Source organism: Hylobates moloch, unplaced genomic scaffold, assembly GCF_009828535.3.
Source record: "Hylobates moloch isolate HMO894 unplaced genomic scaffold, HMol_V3 SCAFFOLD_15, whole genome shotgun sequence".
In the NCBI taxonomy this organism is placed as follows: domain Eukaryota; kingdom Metazoa; phylum Chordata; class Mammalia; order Primates; family Hylobatidae; genus Hylobates; species Hylobates moloch.
The window spans coordinates 2,715,273-2,733,090 of NW_026652290.1; the positions used below are offsets into that span (position 1 = coordinate 2,715,273).

Consider the following 17,818-nt stretch of genomic DNA (forward strand, 5'->3'; position numbering starts at 1 on the left):
TTTTTTTTTTTTTTTTTTTTTTTTTTTTTTTAAGCATTTATAGAGGCGGTTTTGTGGTGGTTAAAAGCACAAGCGTGGACTCTAAATAGCCTGATTTAAATCCCAGCTCAGCCTCTCAGGGATAATGTCCTTGAGCTTGTTTCAACTGTAAAATAATTGTGTCTTTGCTACAAAATTGCTGTGAGGATTAAAAGAGGCAATTCATTGGCATTTTTGCCTAATGCCATCTCTGATGAGGGCTCAGTATGTTTTCATTATTATTATTTTGTTTTGTTGTTTTGTTTTAAGGCGGAGGCTCGCTCTGTTGCCCAGGCTGGAGTGCAGTGGTGCAATGGCTCACTGCAACCCCTGCCTCCTGGTTTCAAGCGATTTTCCTGCCTCAGCCTCCAAAGTAGCTGACATTACAGGCATGCGCCACCATGCCCAGCTAATTTTTGTATTTTTAGTAGAGATGGGGTTTCACCATGTTGCCTAAGCTGGTCTGAAACTCCTGACCTCAAGTGATCCCCCTGCCTCAGCCTCCCAAAGTGTTGGGATTACAGGCGTGAGCCACGGCACCTGGCCGAGAAGCACTTCTGTAAGTCCTTCTAGCATCAGTCATTCACTCTACCCAGGACAGCTGGGTGTTCATAGCCACCTGTGAACAGGCTTGGAGGTGATCTCAACTATAACTGGAAGGACCATTGACTTCAATTTCCCATGATCTAGACAAAACTGTGACCTGGTTTGTGGATCAGAAAAACACAACCTCGGCCGGGCGCGGTGGCTCACGCTTGTAATCCCAGCACTTTGGGAGGCCGAGGTGGGCGGATCACGAGGTCAGGAGATCGAGACCATGGTGAAACCCCGTCTCTACTAAAAATACAAAAAATTAGCCAGGCGTGGTGGCGGGCGCCTGTAGTCCCAGCTACTCGGAGAGGCTGAGGCAGGAGAATGGCGTGAACCCGGGAGGCGGAGCTTGCAGTGAGCCGAGATCGCGCCACTGCACTCCAGCCTGGGCGACAGAGCAAGACTCCATCTCAAAAAAAAAAAAAAAGAAAAACACAACCTCCAGCCTGGCCAACATGGTGAAACCCCGTTTCTACTAAAAATATGAAAAGAATTAGTCGGGCATGGTGGCAGCCACCTGTAATCTCAGCTACTCAGAAGGCTGAGACAGGAGAATTGCTTGAACCCGGGAGGCAGAGGTTGCAGTGAGCCGAGATCGCGCCACTGCACTCCACCTGGGCGACAGAGCGAGATTCTGTCTCAAAGAAAAACACAACCTCAAGTTGTATCTGATTTGCTTCCCAATTACATCCTGTTCAGGTCTGGGAAGTAGACTGCACAGTATGTTTTAATTCTGTGAATCATGGGGAAAGTTTGAGCAGCAGAGCTTGAAGCACAGAATGAGAGGACTAGGTAGGGACAGGCAGTTTAAGAAGATGTGCCCGCCACCTCACTGGGTGCAGTGGCTTGCGCCTGTAATCCCAGCTACTTAGGAGGCTGAGGCAGGAGGATCACTTGAGACCAGGAGTTTGAGACCAGCCTGAGCAACATAATGAGATCCCATCTCTCAGAAAAATTTTTTAAATTAGCTACTATGGCTGGGCGTAGTGGCTCACGCCTGTAATCCCAACACTGTGGGAGGCCGAGGCCGGCAGATCACTTGAGCCCAAGAGTTCCATACCAGCCTGGGCAATGTGGGAAAACCCCGTCTCTACAAAAAATACAAAAATTAGCCAGATGAGATGGTGCACACTTGTAGCCCCAGCTACTCAGGAGACTGAGTCAGGGAGGTTAAGGCTGCAGTGAGCCGTGACCCTGTTTTTCTAACACATCTTCCCTCTCCAGATACTGAAGAGAAGATTGATATTGGGCTGCCTCCACCCAAAGTCTCCCGGACCCAACAGCTACTAGAACGGAAACAGGCCATCCGGGAGCTTCGGGCCAATGTGGAAGAGGAGCAGGCTGCCCGCCTCCGCACAGGTAAGCCTTCTCAGGGGAGGGGCCATCCCAGAGTTGGGGTACAGGGTGTGTCCCTGCCCCCACCCCGTATCCCAACTGGCCTTATTCCTGTCTAGCCAGTGTCCCACTGGATGCTGTGCGGGCCGAGTGGGAGAGGACCTGTGGCCCCTACCACAAGCAGCGTCTGGCTGAGTATTACGGCCTCTACCGAGACCTGTTCCACGGTGCCACCTTTGTGCCCCGAGTTCCCCTGCACGTGGCCTACGCTGTGGGTGAGGACGACCTGATGCCCGTGTACTGTGGCAATGAGGTGACTCCAACCGAGGTAACCGCTCACTTGTGCCCCTCCTCCCTGCCCTGTGCAAACACAGACACATCCCATCTCAGTGTCACAGACACTCCTGCGTTTGGAATTTTGTTCTCTGTCTCTTTGATTTCCTGGAAGACAACACCATGACAATTTCAAAGAAAATAGAACAAAAAGAAGGAAAAAAAGGCTCTGTCTTAGTACATTCCTGTGACCGGCCTTCTGTCTGTGGTGTGCCCTCCTGGCCAGGCCTTGGCACATGTTCTTTTTTGTGGTTGTTGCCTGGACAGGCAACTCTGCAGGGCTCCTTCTCTACGCATCCGTTTGCCTGCCTGCCTGTGCCAGGGGCTGTCAAGGGTGTTTGGGTCAGAGTGGGCACCCCCTTTCTCCAAGGCTCCCTGCAACAGCTGGTCTGTCCCTGGTGGGGCTAACAGCTTCCTACTCTCCCTGCCAGGCTGCCCAAGCGCCAGAGGTGACCTATGAGGCAGAAGAGGGCTCCTTGTGGACGTTGCTACTCACTAGCCTGGGTGGGTATCTGGGGCTTACCAGGCCTTCTGCCTCTCTCACCTCCCACGAGCCAGGGCCCTGGGGGCTGGGGGAAGGGCCAGGTGGAGATCTCCAGCGCTGGCTCCTAACAAGGGAGGGGGCAGCAGGGCCGTGGTCGGCTGGGCCGTGGTCAGCAGGTGTCTTTTTGTGCAGATGGGCACCTGCTGGAGCCGGATGCTGAGTACCTCCACTGGCTGCTGTGAGTACCGGAGTACCGGGGGTAGAGGGGTACTGCCCAGGTGGGAGGAGGACCTAGGAGCCTGGACTGAGCTGCTCCTGAGTTCCATGGACTACCCATGGGACCTTGAATTCACCTCCCGCCTCAGGAGGTGACTCCCGCCTCTGCCTCTTGAGGGTGTTAGGGGCCCTGGGATCCACGTTCTACTTGAAGACAGCTACAGGAGACAAAGTTTGCAGTAGGCCTCGGTCAGTCCCCACAAACCTCATCTTTTCTTTTTTTTTTTTTTGAGACAGGGTCTCACTCTGTCCCCCAGGCTGGAGTACAGTGGTGCAGTCATGGCTAATTGCAGCCGCTAACTCCTGGGCTCAGGTGCTCCTCCCACCTCAGTCTCCTGAGTAGCTGGGACTACAGGTGCAAACCACTACACCCAGCTAATTTTTGTATTTTTTTATAGAGACAGGGTTTCACCATGTTGCCCAGGCTGGTCTCCTGAGCTCAAGTGATCTGCCCGCCTTTGCCTCCCAAAGTGCTAGGATTACAAGTGTGAGCCACCATGCCTGGCCCCTTCGTCTCTCTAAACTCATTTCTTCACCTGTAGAACTGGGATAATGGCACCACGTGCCTTATTCAACATGAGGTGGACTGTGACAGTCACGTGGGAGAAGGAGCGGGAGAGGCCTGGCAGCTGTGGCGTCTCCCAGGTGCTCCTTGAACTACTGGGTGCTCCTTCCCTGGGCCCAGACTGGGCTGCCTTCTATCTTGGTAGCTTTTGGCTCTGAACACCAGGCCAGGGGGCAGAGGTCAGGCCAGTGACCCCAACTTTGAGCCTTGCGGTTAACTGGGGACAGGGACTGGCAGGCTGGTTTCTGTCATTTTTATTCAACTGTAGTTACCAGCCTGTGCGGCAGGACCCTCTGGGGAGTTGTGCCTGAGGCGTTCGCCGCCCCTGTGCCAGGCTGGGCACACACTCCCTGACAAGGTCCTGGAGACTTCAAGATGCAGAGGGAAAAGCAGCCAAAAGTGGCATGGTTTCTAGCCTCAGTGACTGTGGCTGACCCCCTGGCTCCCGGGGCCTGGAAGCAGGCTGCGTGGCCTTGCTGTCAAGTTGATGCTTTCTGGAGCTCCGTCCCCCACTAGGAGCTCCTCCAGCCCACTTCCCGTGTTTGCAGTATGTCCAGGCGTTCACGGAGCGTGGCTGCCTCCTCTGTCCTGGGAGAGAGAGCGCTTACAGCTGTCCTCCCAGGGCGTCCTGTCAGCCTCTAGGGTGTGCATGGAGCTGAGGGGACACTCCTGCTGCCTCCCTGGAGTGGTAATTAATGGGGACTTTCCTCCTCCCAGAACCAACATCCCGGGTAACCGGGTGGCTGAAGGACAGGTGACGTGTCCCTACCTCCCCCCCTTCCCTGCCCGAGGCTCCGGCATCCACCGTCTTGCCTTCCTGCTCTTCAAGCAGGACCAGCCGATTGACTTCTCCGAGGACACACGCCCCTCACCCTGGTAATCTACGCCACCCACACATAACCCGGCCTCAGGCCAGCTCCCCTGGAACGGTCACTCTTGCTCAGTTCTCTCTCGACCTCAGCCTTGAGACTGGCAGAAGAGCAGGATAGGGTGCTAGCAGACTCCCAGGGGCCTCTCAGGGTTACCTGTTGGGGTGGAGGGGTGAGGGGCTTTGGTGCCCCACTCCCCACTCTCACACGCTCTCCATCTTCTCATAGCTATCAGCTGGCCCAGCGGACCTTCCGCACTTTTGATTTCTACAAGAAACACCAAGAAGCCATGACTCCAGCCGGCTTGTCCTTCTTCCAGTGCCGCTGGGATGACTCTGTCACTTACATCTTCCACCAGCTTCTGGGTAAGGGCCATGGGGCTGGGGCACTGGGTGGGCCTGAGCTCCCAGGCTTTGCCTGCCCTGCCAGGGAGAAGCTTTGTTAGGGGAAGGCTTCGGCAGGCCCCTGGGGGGCAGGCCTCAGCCTGAGGGGGCGCAGGCCAGCAGACCACCCCCCTGCCCCTCACTCTTCTTGCAGACATGCAGGAGCCGGTGTTTGAGTTTGTGCGGCCGCCCCCTTACCACCCCAAGCAGAAGCGCTTCCCCCACCGGCAGCCCCTGCGCTACCTGGACCGGTACAGGGACAGCCATGAGCCCACCTATGGCATCTACTAAGGAGCCAGAGTGTGCGCACTTCAGAGCATGGGATTGATCGGCAGCAAGAGTAAAGACACAGCTCCAGAAGCCCACGCTATGGGGTCTGGGCCCTGCCTTAGGCAGCCCCTCACTGGCCCCCTCCCATCAGGCCCAGGGCTTGGAGTGAAAGGGACTCTCAGGTGGTGGGGTGGGGAATGTGAATAAAGATGATTTCTTGCCAGGCTTGGTGGCTCACGCCTGTAATTCCAACACTGGGAGGCTGAGGAGGGAGGATCGCTTGAGCCCAGAGTTCAAGACCAGCCGGCAACATGATGAGACCCTGCCTGTATTTAAAAAAAAAAAAAAAGGGATTTCTGCCATAGCTGGCCTGGGTCGGTGCTCCAGGGCCAGAGGACCCCGATGGAGCTTCATGGGTGGGAAAGGGGCTGCCTCCCACCCCACTAAGTGTGTCCTCACCTCCGTCTTCTGAGGGTATCCGGGGCCCTGGGATCTGAAGCAAAAGCAGGCAGTGGGCCAAAAACAGGTGTGGCCCCGGGAAGGGAGACATCCCAATCCAGCAGGTTCCTGAAACCCAGCTCTGAAAAAGTGGAGCAGAGCAGCTGGGCTCAGGAGGGAGCATTTATTGAGCACTGGCTCTGTGCCCCAGGCGGTCCCACCGGCCCCTGGAGAGAGAGTGCCGGCCCAAGCACTGACCCTTTGTGCAGGCTCCAGCCCCCACCCCATGCTTGGGAGGAGAAGCCACATTAGGTAGGCAACAGCGTGTCTCAAGAGACCTGCTCAGGGTCAGAAAGCCCATGGAGCCTCGCGGCTGAACAGTTAGGCGTTTTGTTTCTCCCTTACCAAAAGCAGAAAAGTCTGGCTAACTAGTAGGTGGAGGGTAGATCCGTGCATTTTGTCCAGAAAGAAACTTCGCCTATGGCCGCACAGAGGACGCAGTGCTTGCTGCAGCAGTGAGAGCTCGTGCCGCCTCAACATCAGCCCAGGTCGGTTAGAAAGGCCTTACTCTCCTGGGGTTCCCTCTGGCCTGATACACACTGCCGGGGAGGCGGGCGCTAGGCCCCAGAGCCGCCTTGCCTGCTCAGCTGCAGGGGAAATGCTGGAGTGCCCCTAAATACTGAGGCTGCAGATCAGCTTGGACCCCAGGCAAGGAACCCTCCCCAGCAGAGGGCAGCAGGGAGAGGGGATGCTGATTGCAGATGAAAGCTGGTTTGTGTACTCACTCAAGGGCCATTTGAAAAATACCAGTTAACTGGTCCCTGTCTCTTGGTGACCAGACATTTCCATCTCCCTGTTTACTTTAAAAGAACCAAAATTACGTGTAGCCCAGAGAAGGGAGACACCCCAGTCTGGCAAGTGTCCGAAACCCAGCTCCAGGAAAAAGTGCAGCAGTGCTCGGGTCTGCAGGGAGCCCGCCCGCCCACGTGCACTGACTTTCGTTTCATCGCCAAGCCCTGGGGAATTGGTGTGTGTGTGGGGGGTGGGGGGTCTAGGCTGTTAGGCGATTGACAGAAGAGTCCAGAAGAGGCTTCGCGTGGCCCGTGGTCAGAAGCCCGGAGCCTGGCGGGGTTTTCCAGTCTCTGGTTTCCAGGACCTGGGCTGAAGGCCCAGGGGGGTGGGATGGACCCGCCAGGCTGGGACCGAGAGAGCCGAACCTAGCTCTCAGCCGGGGTGGCGCGAAGCCTAGAGGGAGGGAGGGGCACAAGGCGGGAACGCGGAGCCTTCGAGTGGGCCAGGCCCCTGCGTCGGTCGCTTGTCGAAGGTGTCAGAGAAGGGCCCGCCTCGCCCCTCCGCCTTCCCGGGCGGGGACCTCGCCTCGCCCCGCCCCGCGTTAGCCACGCCCAGGCGCCCTCAGCGCGCGAGGCCCGCGGTCCCTTTAAGAAGCCCGGGGCCCGCCTGGCTCCCGCCGCCGCCGGGCCATGGCCGCGCAGTTACTAGAGGAGAAGCTGACCTGCGCCATCTGCCTGGGACTCTACCAGGACCCAGTGACGCTGCCCTGCGGCCACAACTTCTGCGGAGCCTGCATCCGGGACTGGTGGGACCGCTGCGGAAAGGCGTGCCCCGAGTGCCGGGAGCCCTTTCCCGACGGCGCCGAGCTGCGCCGCAACGTGGCCCTCAGCGGCGTGCTGGAGGTGGTGCGCTCCGGGCCCGCCCGGGATCCCGGCCCCGACCCCGGCCCCGGCCCCGGCCCCGGCCCCGGCCCTGCCGCGCGCTGTCCCCGCCACGGGCGGCCGCTGGAGCTCTTCTGCCGGACCGAGGGCCGCTGCGTGTGCAGCGTGTGCACCGTGCGCGAGTGTCGCCTCCACGAACGGGCGCTGCTGGACGCCGAGCGGCTCAAGCGCGAGGTGACGCGTCCGCCGGGAGCGGGAGGGGGCCGGACCCACCGCAGCCTGGCCACCGCCGGGTGACTCCTGCGGGCCTCGCCCTGCTCTTTCCGGGCACCCGGCGGGGGCGGGGAGCCTCAACTGGAAGGGGCTTCGCCCAACCTGGGAGTTGATTATAAAAACCGTGGGTCTGCCAGGCTCAGTGGCTCACGCCTGTAATCCCAGCACTTTGAGAGGCCGAGGTGGGCGGATCACGAGGTCAGGAGATCGAGACCATCCTGGCTAACACGGTGAAACCCTGTCTCTACTAAAAATACAAAAAATTAGCCAGGCCTGGTGGCGGGCGCCTGTAGTCCCAGCTACTCGAGTGGCTGAGGCAGGAGAATGGCGTGAACCAGGGAGGCGGAGCTTGCAGTGAGCTCCAAAGCTCAGGAGCGGGGAGCTGGAAGTCGAGAGCTGGGAGTCATTAGCGCTAGGAGGGAGAGAAGGTTCCAAGCTGGAGCTCCCAGGGAGATGGGGAAGGTCGGGGGAACAGCAGCCTTGTGTGGCGCCTGGAGACGGGTGCCAGGAAGAGAGCGAGCAGGGTGCCCATGCTGATCAGAGGCTCAGTACGAGGACAGAAATGACCTTCAGCATCGGTACTGTGGAGGTGGTCCGTGCCCTTGACAAAACCCATTTCAGCAGTGAAGACAGGAGGTGGAATCATTCAGGGACAGAGGAGGGCTGGGGCTAAGGCGTGGATGGAGGATGGCGCAGGGACACTAGATGGGACAGGAAAGGAAGGCGTGGCCAGGAGGCCTGATGGGCAAGGAGGGATGGGGGTGTGCACTGCTGGTGGTCGGTGAGGTGGGAGGACTGAGACAGGTGGCTGGAACAGGAGAGGGCACAAAGGCAGTGGTCAGAGAAGGAAGAATGGATGCCTAGAATGGAGATTTTAGAGCTGGTGACAGGGCCAGAGTAAGTTCACAGGAGCGGCTGAGATGAGGTGAAGGGAAAAGGGCTCCAGAGTGTTCTGGGACGTTCCTTGTAGCTGCTGAAGCCACCGAGAAGGTTGAGACGAGATGTACTGCTCACGGGCGGGTGCGGAAGACTGAGCTAGGCATGGAAGTTTGAGTTGGAGGCCGGTAGATGAGGGCCATGTGGAGGAAGGGAGTGACAGTGGCAGCCAGTAGCACCAGGGGAGCCAGGATTTTGCAAGAGAGAGAGAAAGGGATGTGGGGGTGCCTGTCCCTGGGGGAGGGTCGGGTGCCCTGGGAGAGCCTGCCCTCCTGCCTCTTGTGTTCCTATGTTAAATGCTGGAGGCCAGGGGCCTGGAGGAGCTCTGGGCTTAGGAAGATCTGAGGACTTTGACCAAATTATCAACTTCTCTGAGCCCGTTTCCTCCTCTGTGATGTGGGGATAGTAACGGTCCCCATCTCAGTGCATTGCGGGAGGAGCAGAAACAAGGTGGTGAAGCTTTTGACCAGGTGCTGGGAATGGAGCCCCTGGGACCTGCGTGGTTCGTCCCGCTCTCGTGAGAGCACGGTGTTTTGATTCCCAAGGGACTCAGGGAGCACAACCGAATAGGGGTCCCTTCCTCCCTCCTCAGGCTCAAAGCTAGGGCCAGGGACTGGCCGGATTCCCCAGAAGAATCTAGTTTATCCAGCAAGTAACTGCCCACTTGTCAGACAGCTTTGGTGCTTTGGGTGGTCCCTGCAGTCAGCTTCTCAAGCCCCAGGGCCTCCTGGGCCACTGACCCCTCTGCAGTGAGACAGGGACCAATGGCTTTGATGTTTGGGGTCCTCCCTGCGAGGCCTCCTGAGCCAGCATTATCGCTTTCCTGTATTGATGGGTGGGGGATTAGGCCCAGAGAGGGCAGGTGCTTTGCCTCAGCTTGCTCAGCATGCAAGAGGTAGAAATGGGAATGGAAGTTGGGTCCTGAGCGCAAGGCTTCCGCTCTGTTCAGGCACCACCCTGCTGCAGAGTAGGAAGGACTTCGTCCGGACCCCCCGAGGCACGGCCCCGACTCTCCCCGGGTTAGAGTGAGGCCGGTGCTCTAGAGGCTGGCCTGGGGTGGCGTGGGGAGGGGCTGCCTGCTGTCTGCAGGCATGGTTGGTTGTCTGAGAAAGGACATCACAGCCAATCCTGGCCTCTTGTTGCTTGTCCCATGAGCGGGCACCACAGGCCCAGCTGAGAGCCAGCCTGGAAGTTACCCAGCAGCAGGCCACCCAGGCCGAAGGCCAGCTACTAGAGCTGCAGAAGCAAAGCAGCCAGATCCAGGTACGAGGCCTGTGCCTGCCTGCCCACCATGGCCTCACATTGCATCCTGGGGGCAGCCACCAGCTGGTCCCTGGAACACTGGGCAGCAGGGAGTGGGGCTGAGCAGGGAGCTGGGCACAACAGGGGTCCTGGGGAGGTTCCCGGGACTCTGCCCCCCCACATCCTGACCCTCAGCCCAGTGGGCAGCCCTGGCCCTAGCCTGCCTTGGTATGGCACAGGGCCCTGGCCACCCTGAAGGCCCTCCTGTTCCCACCCAGAACTCGGCCCGCATCTTGGCCTCCTGGGTCTCCAGCAAGTTCAGCAGCCTGCTACAGGCCCTGGAAACGCAGCACACGGCAGCGCTGAGGCGCATCGAGGTGGCCAAGACACAGGCGCTGGCACAGGCTCGAGACAAGGAGCAGCAGCTGCGGGGCCACTTGGAGGCTGTGGCTCGCCATGGCTGCAGGATCCGGGAGCTCCTGGAGCAGGTGGATGAGCAGACCCTCCTGCAGGTTCGAGGGCTCAGGGCACAGGTGGGGGACATGCTTCCCCGCCCCTCAGGCCCAGGCTTACTTGTTCTTCCTGGGGTTCAGGAATCACAGCTCCTCCAGCCCCCGGGGCCTCTTGGGCCACTGACCCCTCTGCAGTGGGATGAAGACCAACAGCTGGGTGACCTGAAGCAGTTGCTAAGCCGGCTGTGTGGCCTCCTCTTGGAAGAGGGGAGCCACCCCGGGGCACCAGCGAAGCCTGTGGACTTAGGCCCCGTGGGTAAGACTGACCCCAGGCCTCCCCCTGCTGTCCTGGGCCCAGCTGCCCCTCCCGCTGGGGGGTGGAGGCAGGTCAGGGCCTACACATCATGACCTCTCCAACCATTCCCCTAACACTGCTTTGCCCCCTAGAGACCCCAGGTCCCCTGGCACCGGTCCCAAGCACAGTTTGTCCACTGAGGAGGAAACTCTGGCAGAGTAAGGAGGCCGTTCCTGTGCGTGTGCGCCTGTGTGTGCTGTGAGCACGTGTGTGTGCACGCATGTTTATGCACATGTGAGTGAGGGGGGCACGTGTTGTGACTGTCCTGCCAGGACATCTGAGCCTGGTCCCACCCCCTGCACACCTCGTGCACATCCACCATGAAGCAGACGCAGCCAGTGTGCGTTGAAGGACGGAGTCTGGGGCACAGACCTGCAATTCTTCCACTTAATACTGAGTTAATGGCTCTTGGAGCCCCAGTTTTCTCAGCTGTGAACCAGGCTGATAGAGGATTCCGCCTGCGAGGTCGTGGCGAGGATTAAGTGCTATGGTGACGGCCGATGCTCAGCGTGCCTGGTGGAGGTTTAGCAGCGGATAAATGGAGATCTGGTTGTGCCGTCTTCCCCTAGCCCACTGCTGTCCTCCTTTCCCCAACAGATTATCGCAATCTGACCTTTGATCCAGTCACCGCCAACCGTCACTTCTATCTGTCCCGCCAGGACCAGCAGGTGAAGCATTGCCGTCAGTCCCGGGGCCCAGGCGGGCCCGGCAGCTTCGAGCTCTGGCAGGTGCAATGTGCCCAGAGCTTCCAGGCCGGGCACCACTACTGGGAGGTGTGCGCGTCAGACCACTCGGTGACACTGGGCGTCTCCTACCCGCAACTGCCACGGTGCAGGCTGGGGCCCCACACAGACAACATTGGCCGGGGACCCTGCTCCTGGGGGCTCTGCGTCCAGGAGGACAGCCTCCAGGCCTGGCACAACGGGGAGGCCCAGCGCCTCCCAGGGGTGTCAGGGCGGCTCCTGGGCATGGATTTGGACCTGGCCGCAGGCTGCCTCACCTTCTACAGCCTGGAGCCCCAGACCCAGCCCCTGTACACCTTCCATGCCCTCTTCAACCAGCCCCTCACCCCCGTCTTCTGGCTCCTCGAGGGTAGGACCCTGACCCTGTGCCATCAGCCAGGGGCTGTGTTCCCTCCGGGGCCCCAGGAAGAGGTGCTCAGCTGAAGAAGGCATGGGATGGAGCCCTGGCATAGCTGCCACCATGCCTGTGTGCCCAAGAGCTGCCCAGCTCCAGCTTGGGGACTGGAAGACCAGCTGTTGGCCTCTCTGTTAACTCAGAAAGAGATTGGAGGTTGGGGGAGGTGAGCATAAACGCAGAGTTCACTGTTGCAGCCTTTTTGAAGGGGATACAGTCTAGGAGGGGGATAAATGGGATGCCCTTGCCCCAAACAGAACCCAGTTCTAGGTACTGCCTGGGCCTGGGAGGCAAGAGCAGTGCCCAGGGGACTTCTGGGCTTACAGGACAGCATGTGACAAAATTCAGATCCACCTGAGCTTGCCTCGAGATAAGGGCCAAAGGAGCAGTGAGGGAGGGGCGGTGAACCAGAGTAGCCCCGGGGGAGACGGACTCCTCCCTCTTCCCCGCCTGCAGCTCTCTTTAATTTTTTGTAACATTTGGATAGACGTCCGTCCTGTCTTGTAGTCTTTTTATTTTGTGCATCCTTATAATTGTATTCTACAAACAATTGTTTTCTGCATTTCAACATTTTTGTTTTTTTAGGAGATGGTCTTGCTCTGTCACTCGGGCTGGAGTACAGTGGCACAATCATGCCTCCCTGCAGCCTCGAGCGCCTGAGCTCAAAGGATCCTCCCACCTCAGCCTCCAGAGTAGCTGAGATTACAGTGTTTTCTGAAGTTTCTTGACTTAACATAAGCATTTTTCACATGATTGAATATTTTCACTGATTGTTGTAGTCCTTCTAATGACTATCAAGTTTATTTATCCATTATTGGACATTTAAATTGCTTTCTTTTTAGCTATACAAACATCGATGTGTGTTTTTTGAGACAGGGTCTCCCTCTGTCACCCAGGCTGGTGTGCAGGGGTGCTCCTACCTCAGCCTCCTGAGTAGCTGGGATTACAGGTGTGCGCCACCATGCCTGGCTTATAATGAATATTTCTGAGCAGGATGCTTGGCCACATTTATGGTCATGTATGTAGGTTGTTACCTCAAGTGAGTCACTCAGGGAACAATGAGCACTTGAAGAGTTTTTTAGGCCGGGCGCGATGGCTCACGCTTGTAATCCCAGCACTTTGGGAGGCCGAGGCGGGCGAATCACGAGGTCAGGAGGTTGAGACCACGGTGAAACTCCGTCTCTACTAAAAAAAATACAAAAAATTAGCCGGGCGTGGTGGCGGGCGCCTGTAGTCCCAGCTACTCGGAGAGGCTGAGGCAGGAGAATGGCGTGAACCCGGGAGGCAGAGCTTGCAGTGAGCCGAGATGGCACCACTGCACTCCAGCCTGCGCGACATAGCAAGACTCCGTCTCAAAAAAAAAAAAAAAAGGTTTTTTTATACAAAAGGCCACAGTGAGGCCACCTTGGGTCAAGCCGACTAAGGCCCCTCAACCCTGTCACTAAGCAGCGGATGACACTGGCGGGACCTTCGTCTCCAGCATCCCACCCCTGGGTGTGGGACTTTGGGGCAGCCGTGTGTGCAGGTGCCGGCACAGGCCAGCTCCTCCTGGTTTGGTGTGGTGTTTGCCATTGCAGAGCAAGCTGCCACGAAGACCCCTGGGCATGATTTTGCTTGTATTTCCGGAAGTGAGGTTGCTGGGTCATAGAGCAGGTGTAATTTTTTTTACTTGAAATGTTCCACTTCTTGTTCTGGGAGGTGGTTCCAAGGGTGTCTGCTTTTGGCCAGGCACGGTGGCTCACGCATGTAATCCCAGCACTTTGGGAGGCCGAGGCGGGTGGATCACAAGGTCAGGAGTTCACGACCAGCCTGGCCAACATAGCGAAACCCCATCTCTACTAAAAATACAAAAATTAGCCGGGCATGGTGGCGCGCGCCTGTAATCCCAGCTACTGGGGATGCTGAGGCAGGAGAATTGCTTGAACCCGGGAGGTGAGGTTGCAGTGAGCTGAGATTGTGCCACTACACTACAGCCTGGGTGACAGAGTGAGACTCCATCTCAAAAAAAAAAAATAAATAAAAGGGAGGGCTGTCTGCTTTTTATAACTTGAAAAATTGGACATCTATGTTATATGTACTCATGGATAAATATTTCACAATGAAACTTTTTAAAAGGATAATACATGTAATATACATACCCCCTAATATATATAATGTTTTTATGTTTGTAAAAAAAAAAAGAAAACCTCCCACGACAACCCCACCCCGATCACTGCCGCCATTGCAGCCTCCATCTTGTGGCCCTGCTCCTAGCCTGTGGCTGTTTGTTCAAGAGCAGGGCAGGGCCTTGGATTGGCACAGCCAAAGTCAGGCAAGGACTTTCCAGCAAGATCCTCAGGTGGGAGCTCCCCAGGCATGGGAAGGGAATCTGACGTGCAGCCCCACAGCCAGGAGGCAGGCAGGACCTTGCTGACCAGCTAGGGGCAACCGTGGGAGCTGAAAGCCCAGCCAGGCAGGATGCATTGGCCTGGCCAGATGGCTGTCATTGCTGTCCCCACCTCATAGTCCCTCCTAATCCAAGGCTGCAGCAGAAGCGCCCAACGGGCTAAGCTGCGCTCTGAAAGGGGCAGAGAGAGGAAGAGTGGCCCCCTTTTTGCTTCTGAGGTGGGAGGTGTTTGGGGTCATTTATTTTGTGAAATTCATCTTCCTTTTGGGTGGTGGTTCTTTCTATGTTTTGTGAGCGCGTTCTATATTATTAATGTTAACCCCTTTTTTCTTTTTTTTTTTTGAGACGGAGTCTTGCTCTGTCGCCCAGGCTGGAGTGCAGTAGCGCGATCTCAGCTCACTGCAAGCTCTGCCTCCCGGGTTCAAGCGATCTTCCTGCCTCAGCCTCCGGAGTAGCTGGGATTATAGGCGCACACCACCACGCCCGACTAATTTTTATTTATTTATTTTTTGAGACAGAGTCTCGCTCTGTCCCCCAGACTGGAGTGCAGTGGCGCCATCTCGGCTCACTGCAAGCTCCACCTCCCGGGTTCACCCCATTCTCCTGCCTCAGCCTCCTAAGTAGCTGGGACTACAGGCACCCGCCACCACACCCGGCTAATTTTTTGTATTTTTTAGCAGAGACGGGGTTTCACCATATTAGCCAGGATGATCTCGATCTCCTGACCTTGTGATCCGCCCGCCTTGGCCTCCCAAAGTGCTGGGATTACAGGCGTGAGCCACCATGCCTGTCGTAACTTTTGTATTTTTAGTAGAGATGGGGTTTCATCATGTTGGTCAGGTTGGTCTCAAACTCCTGACCTCGTGATCCACACGCCTCGGCCTCCCAAAGTACTGGGATTACAGGCATGAGTCGCCATGTCCGGCCCCCCGCTTTTTTTCCTAATGCACAGCCTCCCAAGTCAACGTAGGTTCAGAGACTCCCACCCTTTATCTTTTTTTTTTTTTTTTTTTGAGACGGAGTCTCACTCTGTCACCCAGGCTAGAGTGCAGTGGTACAATCTTGGCTCACTGCAACCTCTGTCTCCTGGGTTCACGCCATTCTCCTGTCTCAGCCTCCAGAGTAGCTAGGACTACAGGCATCCGCCACCATGCCCAGCTAATTTGTTTTGTTTTGTTTTTGAGACAGAGTTGCACTCTTGCCCAAGCTGGAGTGCAGTGGAGCAATCTCAGCTCAGTGCAACCTCTGCCTTCCACATTCAAGTGATTCTCCTGCCTCAGCCTCCCAAGTAGCTTGGATTATAGGCGCCCACCACCACGCCCAGCTAATTTTTATATTTTTAGTAGAGTCATGGTTTCACCAGTTTGGCCAGGCTGGTCTCAAACTCCTGACCTCATGTCATCTGACCGCCTCAGCCTCCCAAAGGGATCCACGCCTGGGATTGCAGGCGTGAGCCATTGCTTTTTTTTTTCTTTTTTCTTTTTCTTTTTCTTTCTTTTTTTTTTTTTTTTTAAGAGATGGAGCCTTACTCTGTCACCCTGGCTGGAGTGCAAGGGTGGGATGCAACCTCTGCCTCCTGGGCTCAAGTGATCCTTCCTCCTCCTGCCTCAGCCTCCTGAGTAGCTAGAACTACAGTCGCATACCACCTCGCCCAGCTAATTTTTTAATTTTTTGTGAAGAACGGGGTTCTCACTGTGTTGCCCAGGCTGGTCCTGAACTCCTAGCTTCAAGCAATCCATGCCCAGCCAGCCTAACTGATTCTGATAGAACTCTCCATCGTCTCTCCAGGAAAATGCACGCTGATATTGAGGGAAAAGGCAGCACAGAGTTGGGATGTGACATTTGGAAAGGGGACATGTTTGATTAGCTTGTGTGTGTTTCCAGCATGTCTGGCCTACCCACCAGACCCCCTTACAGATTCTGGGCTTCAGTTATGCACAATCAGGTGGATGGTCACCCAGAGACAGAACAAGGGCAGGAGAGGTTGTGAAAGACAGGGACCTCACGGGCCAGCAGGATTGGAGGGAGTTGGATTGGAGGCCAGAGAGGTGTATTTGTCTGTTTTCGTGCTGCTAATAAAGACATACCTGAGACTGGGCAATTTATAAAGGAAAGAGGTTTTTGTGTTTTTTTGTTTTTTTTGAAACGGGATCTCGCTCTGTTGCCCAGGTGAGTGCAGTGGCACGATCCCGACTCACTGCAAGCTCCACCTCCTGGGTTCATGCCATTCTTCTGCCTCAGCCTCCCAAGTAGCTGGGACTACAGGTGCCCGCCACCACGCCCGGATAATTTTTTGTATTTTTAGTAGAGACGGAGTTTCACCACGTTAGCCAGGATGGTCTCAATCTCCTGACCTCGTGATCCGCCCGCCTCAGCCTCCCAAAGTGCTGGGATTACAGGCGTGAGCCACTGCGCCTAGCCAGGAAAGAGGTTTAATGGACTCACAGTTTCACATGCCTGGGGAGGCCTCACAATCATGATAGGAAGTGAAGGAGGAGCAAAGGCATGTCTCACATGCCGGCAGGCAAGGAAAGCGGGTGCAGGGGAAGTGCCCTTTATGAAACCATCAAATCTCATGAGACTTATTCACTACCATGAGAACAGCATGGGAAAAAACAGCCCCCATGATTCAATTACCTCCCACCAAGTCCCTCCCACGACACGTGGGGATTATGGGAGCTGGGATTCAAGATAAGATTTGAGTGGGGACACAGCCAAACCATATCAGAGGTGAAGGGTAAAGAGAACAAAGGGATGTGCCTTTCCAGGCGGGATAGGAGCAGGATGCTGCCTGGAACTGAGGCTTTGAGTAGCATCAAGCTGGAAGGTAGAAGACAATGGAACCAGCCCTTGAGATGCTGGGGGACTGGATTTCCATCCTAGAATCCCATGCCCAGCCAAACTGCCAGTCAGGGATGAAGCCCAAACAGAGACACTTGCAGACACGTCAGCCTCCATCCTCAGGAAGCACCCAGAGGGCAGACTTTTCAAAAATGAAGAAGTAAATCAGTGAAGGGAAAAGGGAGGCCTGGGATCCAGGAAACGAATTCAACACAAAGGAGAAGTAATCAAGCATCTGCAGTCTCCAGAAACACGAGCACAAACAAGCTGGCTGGGCGCGGTGGCTCCCGCCTGCAATGGCAGCACTTCGGGAAGCTGCAAACCTCCCTAGGAAATGTGATAACACACCTCTCTACCAAAAGTACAAAAATTAGTTGGCCATGGTGGTGCACACCTGTGGTCCCAGCTACTTGGGAGGCTGAACGGGGAGGACTGCTAGAGCCCGGGATGTTGAGGCTGTAGTGAGCCGTGATCTCACCAGCCTGGGTGACAGAGCAAGACCCTTTCTTTAACTAACTAAATAAATAAATATTTAAAAATTGAAAAGCTGTACAAAACTTAGCAATGTCTTGAGTTAAAAAAAGGAACCCGGGGCTGGGCGCAGTGGCTCACGCCTGTAAGATGTGGGGGCAGATGCTAAAAGAAATCATTACAAGACTTAAGATTGGTTGTCCGTGGGGAGCCAGTGGGACACAACATTACTAGTTTTTGTTATAAGCCTTGTTAAATTGTTTACTTTTTTTCTTTTTTTTTTTCCGCTCTTGTTGCCTAGGCTGGAGTGCAATGGCATGATCTCGGCTCACTGCAACCTCTGCCTCCTGGGTTGAAGCGATTCTCCTGCCTCAGCCTCCCGAGTAGCTGGGATTACAGGCATGTGCCACCACGCCCAGCTAATTTTTTGTATTTTTAGTAGAGACAGGGTTTCTCCATGTTGGTTAGGCTGGTCACCTCAGGTGACCCG

At 56.2% G+C, this 17,818-nt stretch overlaps 2 protein-coding genes and 1 long non-coding RNA gene across 4 annotated transcripts; 2 read left to right on the forward strand and 1 right to left on the reverse strand.

Annotated features, from left to right (window-relative positions):
• Positions 1-1,887: 1,887 nt before the first annotated feature.
• On the forward strand, positions 1,888-5,350 carry MRPL38 (mitochondrial ribosomal protein L38). The gene is made up of 7 exons (XM_058428838.1): positions 1,888-1,968; positions 2,068-2,272; positions 2,709-2,781; positions 2,954-2,999; positions 4,320-4,478; positions 4,700-4,836; positions 5,009-5,350. Exons 2-7 carry the CDS (start codon positions 2,234-2,236, stop codon positions 5,143-5,145), a joined length of 591 nt encoding a protein of 196 aa, XP_058284821.1. The 5' UTR covers positions 1,888-1,968; positions 2,068-2,233; the 3' UTR covers positions 5,146-5,350.
• A 21-nt stretch (positions 5,351-5,371) lies between these two features.
• On the reverse strand, positions 5,372-7,162 carry LOC116484072 (uncharacterized). Its single transcript, XR_004252444.2, has 3 exons — positions 7,076-7,162; positions 5,584-5,704; positions 5,372-5,450 (listed from the first exon to the last, which is right to left on the reverse strand). It is a non-coding gene; the product is annotated as an uncharacterized LOC116484072 (long non-coding RNA).
• Positions 6,986-17,811, forward strand: TRIM65 (tripartite motif containing 65). Of its 2 annotated transcripts, XM_032178802.2 has the most exons (6): positions 6,986-7,469; positions 9,612-9,707; positions 9,965-10,198; positions 10,280-10,454; positions 10,586-10,651; positions 11,091-17,811. In XM_032178802.2, exons 1-6 carry the CDS (start codon positions 7,044-7,046, stop codon positions 11,657-11,659), a joined length of 1,566 nt encoding a protein of 521 aa, XP_032034693.1. In that variant the 5' UTR covers positions 6,986-7,043; the 3' UTR covers positions 11,660-17,811. The 2 variants fall into 2 exon arrangements, with proteins under 2 accessions (XP_032034693.1, XP_032034694.1); XM_032178803.2 differs by lacking the exon at positions 10,586-10,651.
• The last annotated feature ends 7 nt before the right edge of the window (positions 17,812-17,818 follow it).